This window comes from Engraulis encrasicolus, chromosome 14, assembly GCF_034702125.1.
Source record: "Engraulis encrasicolus isolate BLACKSEA-1 chromosome 14, IST_EnEncr_1.0, whole genome shotgun sequence".
NCBI lineage: Eukaryota > Metazoa > Chordata > Actinopteri > Clupeiformes > Engraulidae > Engraulis > Engraulis encrasicolus.
In genome coordinates, this window is record NC_085870.1 from 17,029,161 (window position 1) to 17,046,173 (window position 17,013).

The window sequence follows — 17,013 nt, forward strand, 5'->3', positions numbered from 1 at the left end:
CTGACATTTTTATAACTCTGTACTTCTCTTCTATTCCTAGACAGGGATCAGTCTGTCAGTATGTCTTTAGGTCTCTGATTGGCAAACAGGAAAAGCAAGAAATGTAGTATGTATTACATTATCCAGTATTTCATACAGGGCTGTATATTTCTTGAAACCATAGCTGCTAGCTACTTTGAATATACTTTCATTTCCAGTTTTAAAATAAATCAGGAATCCCTGATTCGCCAGGACAGTTTAGTGTTCTCTTATCTGCATATTTTCCTGTGTATGTTCCTACCAACGTACCTACAGTGTACCTGCCTGTTGTATCTACGTACTGACCCCATATGAATGCCCCCCGAACCAATACATGCAATGTAATGAGGAAGTTTTGTGCCTCACTCTACCTGGGCCCAGGACAACAGACCTCTCTGTCACCCCTGTGTGCTTCGTTGCTGCTATCTAAACCTCCAGCCATAAAGCACTGGCTCTTCTGAAGGGGCCTAATTCTCCTGTCATCAGTTACCTCTTCTCCTCTTCTCCCTGCTCCCACCATCTGGTTCTATTATATCTTCCTTGTTCTTACTCTGTCTTCTTTCTTTTACTCTCCCGATCTTCATTGTTCTGTCTCTTTCTCTCTTTCTCTTCCTGTTTTTCTTTCGCTCTCTCTGTTCTTCATTCTTCTCTCTCTCTCTCTCTCTCTCTCTCTCTGTTCTTCATTCTTCTCTCTCTCTCTCTCTCTCTCTCTCTCTCTCTCTCTCTCTCTCTCTCTCTCTCTCTCTCTCTCTCTCCATCTCTCCCTCTCTCTGTTCTTCATTCTTCTCTCGTCTCTGTCTCTTGTCCCCTTTATCTCTCTCTTTTTCTTTTTCTTCAACTCATCTTGTTGTCTTTGTTCTGTTCTATGGTTTGTTTTTATACACACTTACAGTAAAAAGGAGTTGGAAGTTGTTCCATTCCATCCTTTGTTGATTGCCCAAGTTTTAATCACAGTCAAACTTCTTGGCTCTCTCTTTGAAGGCTAATTCCAGATAGGAGTGGGCGATATGGCGAATATGTCTTGTCCCGATTTTTTAACATGAAAAAATATTTGATTTTTTATCACAATCTTCCATCGAAATAATGAAAACAACAAAAAGCAACTTTCATATATTTGCAATTTGTAATTTGCAGTTCATAAAATGTTAACACATTGATGACACCCTCATAAAGTGCACAATTAGAATACAATAATGTAAAGAATAAAAGTGAAGACAGCAAGACAAGTAAGTAGACATCACTCTCATACTGATTGTGAACATCCTTACTGCAAGACGATCTATACAATTTCTCCAATTTCTCCACTCTTTTACTCAATATCACGATTAACGATTTATTATCGTCATATCGCCCACCCCTAATTCCAGATGTTGCACTCTAAACCCTTGCTTTGTGGTCGTCCAGAGATGGAGACTCTGATTAATGTTGTGGTTTTTGAAGCTTGTTTTAGGTCAGTGCTTTAGTCACCGACTTACAAGCTTAGTGGTTATCAAGGTGCATTGGAATCATCTTTCCCAGCTTTCAAAAACAGACAAGCGTAGCGTACTCTTACCTTCCATACCTCACATCTCTTTCTGTGTGTTCTTTGTGTTCTTGTACGTAAGTCCATTGTATTATGTCCATGAAAGTTCTTCCCTCTCGAGCCCTTGATATCTTTAATGTGTAATGGGATATTAACTGAGACATTTCATCAGGCACTAATCCCTTTCTCCTCTCCTCTCCTCTCCTCTCCTCTCCTCTCCTCTCCTCTCCTCTCCTCTCCTCTCCTCTCCTCTTCTCTCCTCCTCTCCTCTCCTCTCCTATCCTCCTCTCCTCTCCTCGCCTCTCCTCTCCTCTCCTCTCTTCTCTTCTCTTCTCCTCTCCTCCCTCTGCCTCTCCTCTCCTCTCCTCTCCTCTCCTCTCCTCTCCTCTCCTCTCCTCTTCTCTCCTCTCAGGCCCAGCACAGGAACAGTTTTGTGCGGGAGCGCTATGGGAAGTTCAACCTGAGTGATCCCTTCCTAGCTCTGCAGAGGGACTGGGAGGCGACGCGCGGAGGCCCCAGGGCAGCAGGAGCACCAGGCTCCCAGGGAGAGCCCTCGTCGTCCTCCTCTTCCTCGGCAGGGGAGGTGGCCGTGCACCCCGACCCCCTGGCTGTGCTGAAGCTGGTGGTGGGCCACTGCCGACGCATGCAGGAGAAGATGCTAGCACAGCTAGCCGCCGTGGAGAACAGGCACCGCCGGGTGAGGATTTAGTATATCATCTCTCTCTCTCTCTCTCTCTCTTGCTCTCTCTCTCCACTCACTTTCTTTATCTCCCCTCACTTTCTTTATCATTCTTCCTGTCACTTAAGCAGTCTCTCACACATACTCTGTCACTCACTTATATCCTGGGCCGGATTAACACACAGGCTAGATATGGCTGCAGCCTAGAGGCCCCCACCTGCCACGGGGGCCCTGATTGGTAAAAAGTGAAAAATTGCAGAATTATGGCAAGATGCGATGTTTAAAAAAACATTTGTCATGTGTCATTAGTAGAGTTGGTAAACATGTTATCCTTAAGCATGTAATTCTGACACTGTCTATGGAAATGTATCGCAAAATTTGCTTTCCCGGGGCCCCAGGTCATCTTAATCCGACCATGCTTATATGACACGGTATTTCTCATTTGCTTGCACATTTATTAACTCTCTCACTCAATCGACCAATTCACACATTCAGTCACAAACTTAGATACAGTACACCTTCCATCACTTCTTTTTTTCTTCACTTACTGATACTTTCTTACGCTCCCTATTTATTTTCTGTTCACTCGTTCTGTAGAATATAAGAGTTAGTTTAACGGACCAAAAGTAATAACTTATTACAAGTGTGCACTCATTCACGCACATACATGCTCCTCGTACACACATACAAACTTAACTTTCAGACCAGACTTGGTAGGATAATGAATCCACACATGGCCAGTGTTCTCACACAATCCACACCATTTTAATAACTGCTTTGCCGTATGAAGGGCTTTTGGTATGCGTCTGTTTATGTATCATTACATAAACAATTATAACTGTTTCTATTATCTATCATCACTGAAACAGTGAGAAGTAAAACAAAAATAGAGTTGTTAAGTGAAAAAAATCTACTGGGCTGTAAATGTTAAACCGTTAAACCTTTAATTGTTTGTGTTCATTGTGTTGCTCCATGTGGCAGCCATTACCGCTAATCCCATTTAAGACGTAGCGTACACGTCGAGACTGCTCTGCTTCTTGGCAAGAGGCTTCTGTGCTGTGCTGTGCTGTGCTGTGCTGTGCCACACAACACATTTGGGGTTTTGTTACATAACATTGTGCTACTTCCTGCTGACCATGTGATGCTGATCGCCTTAGCCATTTTATTTAGTCAGCGGATACCACTGTGGGCACTTTCTATACAGGGTATATACTGTAGTGTGTGCGCGTGTGTGTGTGTGTGTGTGTGTGTGTGTGTGTGTGTGTGTGTGTGTGTGTGTGTGTGTGTGTGTGTGTGTGTGTACGTGTGTACGTGTGTACGTGTGTACGTGTGTACGTGTGTGTACGTGTGTGTGCGCGTGTGCGTACGTGTGTGCGTACGTGTGTGTGTGTACGTGCACGTACATGTGTGTGTGCATACATGTGTTTGTACTTGCATGTACGTGTGTGTGTGCATACGTGTGTGTGTACATGCACGTATGTGTGTGCGTGTTCAGAGCCCGATATGAACACGGGTGTTTCGCAGATAAGCACTTTAGTGCCGAACGTAACTGGTGTGGGCACCATGACCGTCTCCGTCTGGTCTGCCTGAAAACAGTAGCTGTGCTCACTCCATGGCACTAGAGCTGGGTGTCGATTCAAATTTCAAGAATCGATTCGATTCCGATTTTCATGTTTTCAGAATCTTTTTTTTTTCTCGATTCGCTCCAATTCAATCCGATTCGATCTGATTTCGATCTGATTTCCAATTTGATCTGATTTCGATTCGATCCATGAATTAAAAACGCAGGCTATTTGAGCTGTTTCCTTCATTTCATGACTAGAGAAGCAACATATTAAATCTAGTATTATATCAATATTACTGTAAACAGCTAATCTTACAAGTATGTGGTAGTTACTGATGGCTGGAAGACTGAAAAAAGGTTAACTGCGGGGAAAACAATATTAACAATAAATAATAATAATTAAAACATCGATCTTTGGATGGATGAATCGATTGTTGGAAATTAATGTGTGAATCGATTTAAAATCGATGAATCGATTTTTTTCAACACAACTCTACATGGCACACTAATCTTACAAGCTGCCTTTAGCCAGCTCGGAGGAGTATTTTACCTTTTTCATCCTGCCCCTCCTTGTAGAGTACACACATCCTACTCTGTGACCCCATACAGCAGTGATCTCCAAATGGCGTCCCGTGGGCCAAATCCGGCCTGGGCATGGTAAGCATTTGGCCCATCATGAGGTTGGAACAAATGAAAACATATATGTGTTCTATCTGTGGCCATACAGGCAGGCAATTTGTTTGGCCCTCAGTCTTATTTGCGCTAAATATTTTGGACCTTGGGGAAAAATAATTGGAGACCACTGCTCTACAGGGTTGCACTGGGACCTAACAAATGTCCCAGGCATTGTTGTACTTCCCCCTCTGTGTAAATTGTGAACCAGTCTCTAAGAAAACGCGTAAAGAAACAAAAACAAAGCATTTGCTTTGGTGGACTGTTGGCCCACTGGGAAATGCCTTGTATGCCAGATTGCAAGTCCAGGCCCATACAGAAGACTATACTACACAAGAGACAGGCCAGGCACCCTCATGCGGGGCCATTTATGAAGCCTCTTTCATCCATAGTGATTTATCACAGCCATCTGCGCAATGGCTGCATGCTGTATTTACACACTCACTCACTCACAGAGAGAGACACTGCTCTAATGCACATTTATGAGAGACACGGCTTGAGACGCAGTGGTTGTTATTGTTTTAAACCCCGGCTATAATGGAGTGATTTGAACAAGGCAATGAGGAGTGTATTTGTCTTTGGATTGTTTAAGTGAAGTAACGGAAGGCAACTAAAACGTGTGGATGAATTAGTGTACTGTAGGTTAACTGTGGTTGTTATGCCGGCTTCTTGGTTTTTATGTGTTGAAGCCCTCCTAGGATTGTGGCGGGGAAGTCATTCTCATGGCATCTTTGGCTTACACTTTTTTTTTTGGGTCCAGCCTCATAAGGTCTTTGCTGCAGTGACTTCATGCATGCTAAGATGAATCACGGTTGAGGTTGTGATTTGCTGCATCTAGCAGCATCAGAAGTGTGTCACACTGACTGGAACGTCCTGTCACTTCCCTGCGTCATTCAAAAGATCGTATCATCATCCTTTCTCCCCACCCAATCCCTTTTCCACTAAATCCCAATTCAAGATGATGGACTTCATACGTTCAGATTGCTCCCACTAGCCTGGGTCCTACTGTGTCTGGGTAGCCTCATAATATGCACCCATCCACTAGTGCAGTGCTTCCCAACATTTTTGGAAGAAATGCCCCCGTTAACCTAATCATAAGCATGCCAACGCCCCCCTGACCTAATTATAAGCATGCTTGGGTGTAGAAGGCGTAGAGTGCTGTAGAGAAGTGATTTTCAACCTATGGGCCACTGGTGGGCCGTGAAGGTATTCCAAGTGGGCCTTGAAATCATTTTCTAAAAATGATAATCATGTTTTGGTGTGTGTTGCTGTTGATTCATTTGAGTTTTATATTTATGTGGGCCCTGAACATTTGTGATAATTTAAAGTGGGCCCCAAGTTGAAAAAGGTTGGGATCCCCTGCTGTAGAGTGCTGAGGGCTGTAGAGCCCCTGTTGAGAATCACTACTACACCAGTTGAGCACTGTACTTTTGGTTTATTTTTTTATTTTTACTGCCATTGTAATACACTACTGTGACACCAAACAGAGCCTTTACTAATACATTGCGACTTGGTCATTGCCATTCTGGTAACAACGAACTTTTAACAAAAGGGGCCACGTCTGAACACATTAAGGAGTGTGACGTAGCACACATACTAATCTGTCTGACCTCAGGGGATATGAGTTAGGGGGAGTTGTCGTGTTGAGTTGTCTTCTCTTGTCTTGTCTGGTGCACTGATGCCTCTCTCTCGCCCTCTTGTGGTCATGGTAGGTCATTGCAGACCTAGAGGAGGAGAAGAGGAGGCACGCAGAGGACACGGCTGAGGGGGACGACGTCACATGCATACTGGAGAAGGAGAGAGAGAGACTACAGCATCAGGTAACACACACACACACAAACACATACACACACACACACACACACACAGATGACGTCACATGCATACTGGAGAAGGAGAGAGAGAGACTACAGCATCAGGTAACACACACACACACACACACACACACACACACACACACACACACACACACACACACACACACACACACACACACAGATGACGTCACATGCATACTGGAGAAAGAGAGAGAGAGACTACAGCATCAGGTAACACACACACACTCTCACACACACACACAGACACACACACACACACACACACACACACACACACACACACACACACACAGACACACACACACACACACAGACGACGTCACATGCATACTGGAGAAGGAGAGAGAGAGACTACAGCATCAGGTAACACACACACACACACACACACACACACACACACACACACACACACACACACACAGACGACGTCACATGCATACTGGAGAAGGAGAGAGAGAGACTACAGCATCAGGTAACACACACACACAGACACACACACACAGACACACACAAACACACACACACACACACACACACACACACACACACACACACACACACAGACGACGTCACATGCATACTGGAGAAGGAGAGAGAGAGACTTCAGCATCAGGTAGCAAACACACACACACACACACACACACACACACACACACACACACACACAGACAGACAATGTCACCTGCATACTGTAGAAGGAGAGGGAGAGGCTTCAGCAGCAGGTAGTACACACACATGCGCACGCACGCACGCACACACACACACACACACACACACACACACACACACACACACACACACACACACACACACACACACACACACACACACACACACATGCGTAGAATACTCCTCCTAGCCAATATCAACAGCTCTGTCTGTGCGCTGCTGCTGTGCAGGTGTTAGTGACTGAACCAGATGAAGTGCTGGCAGAAAGCTTTAGCCTCACTTCACTAAATACTGACTCACCTCCTCCGCCAGTAGCACACCACACATCAGATGACCGACTCGAGGTCAGGCATTCATGCAGAGGTTGTGAACTGTTTTAGTAAGCATCCTATCTCTGCTAAGAATCAGATATACCGGTAAATCATATTGTAATTGCGCGTGTAACTGATAGGGGTTCAAGATGAATTCCTGACTATCTAGATACTATGAAACCAATATATACAGTATAATATATATATTTTACTCATATTTAATATTGCATTAATTGGGGGGCGCTGTGGTGCAGCGGGCTAAGCCCCCCACATTTGGGCTTGCATGGCCATGTCCGGACAGTCTGGACAGGGGCATTTCCCAACCCTACCTCATCTGTCCACATTCGCTTCTTGTCACTCTCCACTGTCCTATCTGCAATTAAGGCAAAAAGCCCATAAAAATATCTTTAGAATTTTTTTTTTTTCATTAATTGTATAATACCAATGTCACCATAACAAAATCATAATGAAACGCACAGGTGCTCTGTTATGTATTTTCCTGTTCCTTTGGCCTTTGGCAATCACATCCCGAAATCCTGCCTCACCTCCAGTAGCACAGCCGACCACACCACATCATTACATTACATTACATTGCATTTGGCAGACGCTTTTTAACCAAAGCGACTTTCAAAAGAGGACATAATCAAGCCAACATCACAAGCAAATACAAAGTGCACAGGAAATATACAGAACAACAAGTGCAGTTGCAAATAGGGTTTTTTTTTTTAAGAGTAAATGAAGAGTAAATAACAAGTACACAAACACACAAACTAAACTAAACTAAACATCATGTCAAGAGTCTGCCCTGATGCTAGACCAGCTCAAGCATTAGTCTAGTAGATTCTCTCGAAAGAGGAAGGTCTTTAGTTGTTTCTTGAAGGCTGCAAGAGATGTGCTTAGTCTTGCTGTCTCTCACCACACATTACCCAGCTCAGGCATTCAAGCTGGGGTCATGCCCTTTTTAGCATTTTACATGACCTTTATTTAACCTATTTCACGGAACACGTTAAAAAAAACACATGCCGATAAATATATCTTGCGCAAATGAGCCCTGGCCAAGGTGGAAGCACACATTACATTTACAAAAGACATGGCGCAGAATAAAAACAGAAAAGATTAACACAAGTGTAAATATAAAAATGGCATACATAAAACAAGGTTAGAAGTGAAAAAAACAAGTGCATACAGATTTGATTGTGTTTAAATTGTCACACACATACAGTAAAAAGAATAAATTCTAACGGTTTACAGTGTGTATGTGTGTGTGTGTCGGGGGTGCGTGTATGTATCCCTCCTGTTCTGGACTCTGATTGGAGTTTTGGCATGACCACTCTTGGTGTCTGTTAAAGGTACGATGTGTGAGATTTTTAGTTGTTTATGTCCAGAATTCATGCTGCCCATTCACTAATGTTACCTTTTTCATGAATACTTACCACCACCATCAAATTCTAAGTATTCATTATGACTGGACAAATTGCACTTTTCATACATGAAAAGGGGGATCTTCTCCATGGTCTGCCATTTTGAATTTCCAGAGATAGCCATTTTTAGCTTCAAAAATGACTGTACTTGGGCCATACTAGAAGATATTAGTTTATTACTTAGTAAACTTTCATGAAAAGATCAAATTTGGCAATAGGCAGCCCAGTTTCAATGGGCTGCATAGTTGCAATACCTTTTTTGTCCATTTCCTTCACAGTGTCCCTTTAATGTGTCTATTAGCTGCGTCATTTTTACATGTGTGTGTGTGTGTGTCACCCCCTCTGGTGGAGGTGGAGGTGTGTGTTTCCCCCTACTGGAATTTGAGCGTGCACAATCACGTTGTCTGTAGTGTGATCACAAGCATCTGCTAATGTGTCTGCTGCAGTAGGTGTATAATTTTTACTGATGAATTGGTGTATCGTGTCAACGTGTGTGTGTGTGTGTGGGTGGGTGTGTGTTTGTGTGTGTGTGTGTGTGTGTGTGTGCGCGTGCGTGCGTGCGTGTATGTGTGTGTGCGTGTGTCCATTGCCCTCCTCGCTCCACAGCTGGAGTATGAGCGTGGCCAGTCTCGTCGTCTGGAGTCCGAGCATCAGCATCTTGTAATTATTGTGTTGGTGTATAATAGTAATGTGTGTGTGTGTGTGTGTGTGCTTGCAGCTGGAGTATGAGCGTGGCCAGTCTCGTCGTCTGGAGCGTGAGCACCGTCGGCTGCAGGACCAGCTGGAGGAGGAGCGCTCCACTCACAAGCAGCTGGCCTCCGCCCTGGCCAGGGAGTGCCAACGCGCCACCTCCAGACTCACGGTAACTCCTTTTCAGATACAGTAGTGTGTGTGTGTGTGTCTGTCTGTGTGTGTGTGTGTGTGTGTGTGTGTGTGTGTGTGTGTGTGTGTGTGTGTGTGTGTGTGTGTGTGTGTGTGTGTGTGTGTGTGTGTGTGTGTGTGTGTGTAGAGTGCCAACGTGCCACCTCCAGACTCACAGTAACTCCTTTTCAGATAACATTACATTACAATACATTACATTAAACTTAGCTGATGATTTTATCTTTGGTCAGTCAGTGTAACATTTTCAAAGTTAAGCTGGCCAATGTGCCACCTGACGCCTCAGTAGAAAATGCCATTGCATTACACTTATTAGCTGACACTTTTATCATCCATGTAACATTGTTAAAGTCAAGCGCTCATCCTCTCTCTCTCTCTCTCCCTCCTTAATCTTCTCTTTTCACCAACTTCCCTCTTCTCCCTCTCCACCCTCTTCCCTCTTCCCTCTCTCTCTCTCTCTCTCTCTCTCTCTCTCTCTCTCTCTCTCTCTCTCTCTCCCTCCTCAATCTTCTCTCTCCACCCTATTCCTTCTCTCTTCTCCCTCTTCCCTCTCCTTCTCTCTCTCTCTCTCTCTCTCTCTCTCTCTCTCTCTCTCTCTCTCTCTCTCTCTCTCTCTCTCTCTCTCTCTCTCTCTCTCAACTTCTCCCTTCTCCCTCTCCACCCTCTTACCTCTCTCCTCAATCTTCTCTCTTCACCAACTTCTCTCTTCTCCCTCTCCACCATCTTCCCTCTCCCTCTCTCTCTCTCCCTCCTCAATATTCTCTCTTCTCTCTATTCTCCCTCTCCTCCCTCTTCCATTTCCCTCTCTCTCTCTCTCTCTCTCTCCCTCCTCAACCCTCTCTTCACCCACTTCTCTCTTCTCCCTCTCCCTCTCCCTCTCCCTCCCTCTTTCTCTCCAGGAGGAAGGCCAGCGGGCCTCAGAGGCGTCCCGGCGTCTAGAGCGCGAGCGCCTGGCCTCCCAGAGCCTGCGTACGCAGCTGGAGGCGGAGAAGAGGCGCGCCCTGCAGACGGAGGCGCGCGTGGAGGAGCAGCTGGCCGAGGTGGACACGGAGAAGGAGCAGCTGAGGGCCAGACTGCGCCGCGAGGAGGCACAGGGCAAGGGGCTGCAGCAAGAGGTACAGCCTAGTAGTAGTAGAACATTATTGTCCCCATGGGGCAATTGAGACTTTGCAGTACAAACGCTGGCACAGACAGAAGACACAGACAGACATAACCAGAGATGTATAAAGTACTGGAGAAAAGTAGTGGAGTAGAAGTACCAGTATCATCTTGTCAAATGACTTGAGTAAAAGTCAAAAGTAACCTTTCCTTACCTTACTCAAGTAGAAGGACAAAAGTATTCCAAATGTGTTGTACTTAAGTAAAGCAAGTAGAAGTATTGCAAGTTTTGCTACTTGAGTAAAAAGTAGAAGTAGAAGTAAAAGTACTGCATTAAAAAAAATGGGGGGAAAAAAGTCAGTCAAAAGTTTGAATACCATTTGGTTTATTAGAGCTCTGTACAATAAGTCTCTTATGAAGTGCAAATACCGTTATGGTTTGTTATTAAAAATGAATTCTCTTTTTGTCCCTCAAAGGAGAACATTGAATCTAAATAGGGCCAGGGATGGCAGCCGTCATCCTCCTCCTCCTCGCCGCAATGTGAGGTGGTTGGTGTCGTTGATGTTGATGGCGATACCTCGTCTACCTCATCCATCTTGCCAACATGCCAGTGTCAATGCCAACTGAGCGTCACTGACCGCGCCAAAAGACATGCGCGAGAATGCGATCTGCTTTTATTTCCCTACCATTGCATCGCCCACTGACCGTGAACACGTTTCATCATATCTGGTGATGACAGAGCGCTCAGGAATAGAAAGGAGTAACGAGTAACGAAAGCAGCACATGAAAAGTATATCGGAGTAAAAGTATTAATTTCATCAGAAAAATGTAGTGCAGTAAAAGTACAAGTATGAGGAAAAAAATATTACTCAAAAAAGTACAGATACTGCAGTTTAGTACTTAAGTACAGTACTTTGTTACTTTTACTTCGTTACTATACATCTCTGGACATAACAGACAGCAACAAGTAGCAAAAAATCACTAAACTTGGGATTTTTTTTCTGCACACCTCAGCTGGCAGGTGCGTTGACTCATTGGCCGCTAATCAGAAAAACTATAAAAGCTCCTGCACATTGACACATTTCGCTGTTTTCTTTTATTCACAACGTTTCGACCTTAGACCTTCATCAGGTAATTTGAAAATATATACTGTATATAAATGCCTGATGAAGGTCTAAGACCGAAACAGCATGTTCACTGAAAGTTGTAGTAGCCTTTGGCTCCTCCTACCTAGTTAGGTACTCCACTGAAACAGACCCGGCTGCAGAACCAAGTTGTTGGACGGGCATTTGATGGAGTATGAGTATACCTTGGCGGGGGGTACGGGGGTCGTCCCCCAGAAAATTTTGTATTTCTTAGATGCAATTTCCTGCATTTTAACCAAATTGTGGGCTCAGTTTCAGCTCTACGGAACAGTACTTTTGTTTCTAAATATGGGACAATCCCATTATTTCAAAGGATCATTGTTCACTTATTATTTCACATTTAGGTCTAATGACAATGTCTAAATAGTGTAGCCTATTCATTTATTTGTTTATTAAGGTTAGGGCCCGTGGCGCCGGCCCTGCACTGCAAGACACTGGACTTTTCAAAAACAGCTGATTACTACTTTAATGTTGTGGTGATTCTTTTTAGTATTTTATAATGGACTGTGACTTATTAGCTCGTATTTGTTATTATGTGCTGTGTTACGTAAGGGATAATGTATTGTCCACACGTGCCTATAGGAAAATATTTCCTGACCGGGCGAATAACACCCGGTGTTATGCAGTGTTATTCCGCTCCGAGGGGAAATATTTTCCGACAGTCGCGTGTGGACAATACATTATCCCGCTTATTATACGGCCTTTACCAACATTAGAAAGCACAAGTAGTTAACCAGTAGTTTATAGTAATGGCTTTATTGCCATTTCATAGCGTGCACAAAGAAAAATTGTTTGTGGAACGCTCATAATTCAAAAGGTTATCAAGCAACAGAGTTAGCTGCCTCGGTCACTGCGCAACCCCAGGATCATTTCTGTCTAATCGACGACAGTATGTGCCCTGACCTTCATTATCGATCCTGCTACAGGCTTCAGCAGCTGTGCGCAGCGCATCAGTGGGCTACTGCCAGTGTGTGCGTTAGTCGCGCTGCCAAACGCAAAATGCTACAAAAACTCAGCAGTCAATAGATATCAGTGAATAATCAGTCGTAGGTGTGACCAATAAACATGTGGAGTCATCTCTAAAGTGACAAAACTCCATTGGCAGCGGTCATTATTAGCGGACACTATTGAAAAATAGTTGACCACTGAACGTCAGGGCCGCCCATTGAAAGTGAATGGAAGCTCTCGCAACATTCTAGAGGGCCATATAATAAACTAACTTGTGTCATTTTATTACTAATATGTTGTATTGAATGGCACCCCTTTGGGTATGAATATAGTATACTCACTCACCTACTCTCACTCACTCCCTCCCTCAGGTGGAGAGGCTGAAGGAGGAGCTGGAGAGGGCTCTACAAGCGGCAGGACGAGGTGGAGGAGGTGGAGGTAGTGCGGAGGAGACCAAGCCAAAGGAGGTAATGCAGCCAAAGGAGGTGGTAGTGATGCAGCAGCAGCAGCAGCAGCAGCCACGCAGGAGGCCACTGGAGAGGAGCTCTGTGACCACGCAGATGGACTCAGGTGAGGAGGAGCCTGAGGAGGTGCAACAAGAGAAGGAGGCCCACCAGATGAACGGTCACCTCCCTCCACAGAAGGAGCAGCAGGTGGAAGGAAGGAAAGCCAACGGCTTCCAGAACAGTAGCCACCCAGAGAACGGGTCGTCGAACGGTCCGCCCTCCCCATCGCCGCACACTGTCCACATCCAGCAGCAGGTGCAGCCGGGCCAGTCTCTAACGCTCACCGCCTCCCCCTGCTCGTCCCCCATGCTGGCTAAACGCGCTGCCCAAGCCCCACAGCAGTCCACTGCAACCTCCAGCAACACCACTGTTACGGGTAATACCACCACGACAACTGGTGTGACGTCCGGCAGTGGCGGTTCGAGTTCGGTCACCTTGCAGTCGTCCTACCAGGCCGGCATCCACCAGCGCTTCCACGCCGCTCGCCACAAGTTCCAGGGCCACCCCGACCCGGAAAACCAGACACAGCCTGGGACAGGGAACGGGAATGGGAATGGCAATGGCAATGGCAACGGCAACAACAGCAGCGGTAGCAGCAGAGGTTCAGAAGTGGGTTCCCCCAACTCTCCGCGGGCCCTCTCCCCCTGCAGCACCCCGTCTCCCGACTCCAGCCCGGCCCGCCAGATGGCCCGCAGCACCGTCACCCAGGTGCTGTCCCGCTTCACTGTTCCACAGCCGCCCGGCTCGCCCAAATCCCCTCCCGCTACCGGTGGTGGTACCGGCAGCGCCGCTACGGCCAGCAACAGCTCCCCGTTCGGCACGGACTACCGCAACATGGCGCCCAGCTCGCCCTCCCTCCCACGTGGATCGCCCAGCAGCAGCAGCAGCGGCGTGCTCTCGCCCGGGATTCGCTCGCCCGTCATTCCCAGGGCCGAGCGGGGCATCCCGCCCCCCATCCCCCCCAAGAAGCCGGGCCTGGCACAGGCACCGCCGTCCCCTGCCACCGTGGCCCGGTCTAACCACCACAACCACAACACCAGCACCACCACCAGCAGCAACCACTTCACAGAGCCCCTCTCGCCTGGCAGCTGCGGGCTCACCAGTGGCCAGGACGGGGTTAAAGAGCTGGACATGGTGCTGTCGTCCAGTGGCTGACACAGGGTTCAAGTGCCCACCACGTTTCACTGTGTCTTACCTGCAAGCGACGCAATCAACCGTGTGTAGCACAATCAGCTTGAGAACAGTGTTCTTAGTATTGATAGGACTGTCTTTCTTTATGAATGCATCTTGACATGCCATGGGACAGATATGAAATGCAAATCTTTTTTTCATGTCATACTTACATGGCGTTAACATGGACTTGAGAACAGGGGTACGCGTCTAAAGAACTTAACAGAACATAATGTGGGCTGTGGCTTGCAGATAGGGTATATTGTATATTGTAGTTTCCAGTGGACTTGTGTGGCCATTCTTGTGCACAAAAAGATCAAAAGAACTCTGAACTTAATCCAATACGAGTGTGTTAGGAGGACTGGGAGTGAGCCTGGACATTTCTATGGACTCTATCCCTGCGCTGCAATTGGCTGTCTCTAGGTCTAGCCGAGTGGGTTTGTCATAAGCTTTCTTTACTTTCAGACTGAATCAGGCAAAGGTCAAATCAATGGCAAGTGCCTCTGCTATCCGTCATAGGTATGGATTATGCTGTATTGTATTATATTATTCATATACTGTATATCTATGTCCAAACAACTATGTTTATACAGTGGGCATCAAAACGACGTGTCTTTGCCTACAAAGTCTTCAATCAACAGGTACAGTACTTCCAATCAGGTTGTAGGGCCAAAAGTATTTTTGTATTAGTAGAGTTCCAAAGCCAGCGTTCAAAGGCACTTGACAGCTTGATTCCAACATGTGTGAGATATTATGTGTCTATATTTACATTTTATATTATTGTTTGACCAAATACTTTTTACATGTATTGTACACAGTAGATTTTACGTGTAATCAATGAATTTTGTAATAGCAAATCAAACAGCTGTAGTGAATACACTGTAATATATATTTTGATTATTTTCCTGAAATGCATGATAATCACAGCAGATTTTTAAACATGTCTAAATCGTGGAAAATTCAAATTATACCGTAATGGTGCACATCAAAACATCCACTTCAAGAGGTAAGACGACATATTTTTATAGACTATAATTAGACAAAACATTTTGTTCATCTGTTACAATACTGCATTTATTGTACTTATATTACATATACATTCATACTAAGCTTTGTGTTGTGTCACTTGTAAACCACGAGCTTCCACATTATTGTACTGCATAGTTATTGTGAGAAAAATACTGCTATAGGTATGTATGAATTATCCAAATCCATTTAACACAGCCCCCATTATCAAGTGCATTTTAGAGTTGTTGTTGTTTTTTTTTAAACACTGTTTGGTCAGCTTAAATTTAGCATGTCTGAATAGGTACAGTACAGTAGGTAGGTGATTTTGGCCATTGTCATTGTCGACTGATTACTGTCGCAACAAATGAGCGCTGTGTTGTTTTGTGGTAATCGATTGTCATTCATGTGTGTCGTTGTGCATTTGTGTGATTGAATGACAGGAGTTGGAAGATTGGACAAATAGGGCTGGCTGTGACAATGTTATGAATAGAAAGGACGAAACTTTTCCAACCGTGTCTTGTTTTATTTTATCATGATGGATCTCTTCTATTTTTGCTAACCTCTACCTACCACACTCAAGTTCAGTGGTTCACAACCTTTTTCTTCAGGGACCCATATGTTTACTATTGTAAGCTTTGGTGACCCAACTGTGCGAGCGCTCACACCAGAGGGAGTCACAAGATGCCCTGTTTCCTGTGAAAACTCATTTTAGTTGTTTTATTCCTCAATTTGGTCAAATATAGAATACATGTTTAATGTAGCACTTGCATTTTGTTGCTTCTATGCACAAATTAGTAAAATGCTTTGTCATTTATTCAACATGGGCTATATGCATTTAAAATTAAACCCCTGGCTAATATCAATTTTCTTCATATTCACACAACACACACACACACACACACACACACACACACACACACACACACACACACACACACACACACACACACACACGTATGCAATAACACACAGACACACACACACACACACACACACACACACACACACACACACACACACACACACACACACACACACACACACACACACACACACACACACAAACGCCAGGGTAGAATAGCTCATATCAATTTTCTTCATCTTTGTCTCTGCTTTCAGAACTGATTGGTGTGGTGATTTAAAATTTTAAATTTAAAAACAGGAATACAATCAAAACTCATTTTCAGGACTTATGAATGTATTAGGGTTTTTTATTGTCATATTTCCAGAGAATCATACAGGTGGCAGCCCCATTCAGTCTAGACGGCACTCTACAACATAATATACAGTAGCTTTAAAGAACCAACATACAACACAATAACACAATGTGGATTACACACATTAATTTCACAGCATCAAGACAACCCGTTTCACAATGATTCATATCACCAAATATGCATGGAATGAGAGGGCATTGCATTACAGGAGAGTTTATGAAAAGTAAAAGTAGGATAAAAGAACATCTCAAAATTGACTGCAGGAGTCACATATGCACGCATACAAGCACAGGAGAAAGATGTGTTGAATTCAGACACTGTCTTCAGCCTCATCCACGTCATCGTAGA

The 17,013-nt window shown here is 44.8% G+C and overlaps 1 protein-coding gene across 1 annotated transcript in view; it reads left to right on the forward strand.

Moving 5' to 3' along the window:
* LOC134462202 (CTTNBP2 N-terminal-like protein) overlaps positions 1-15,995 on the forward strand; it is a 46,134-nt gene extending 30,139 nt beyond the window's left edge. The window contains exons 3-7 of the mRNA XM_063215105.1: positions 1,953-2,237; positions 6,168-6,275; positions 9,413-9,556; positions 10,473-10,688; positions 13,136-15,995. Of these exons, the coding sequence (XP_063071175.1) occupies positions 1,953-2,237; positions 6,168-6,275; positions 9,413-9,556; positions 10,473-10,688; positions 13,136-14,425 (2,043 nt within the window). The 3' untranslated portion in view covers positions 14,426-15,995. The remainder of the gene's footprint in view (positions 1-1,952; positions 2,238-6,167; positions 6,276-9,412; positions 9,557-10,472; positions 10,689-13,135) is intronic.
* Positions 15,996-17,013: the final 1,018 nt, after the last annotated feature.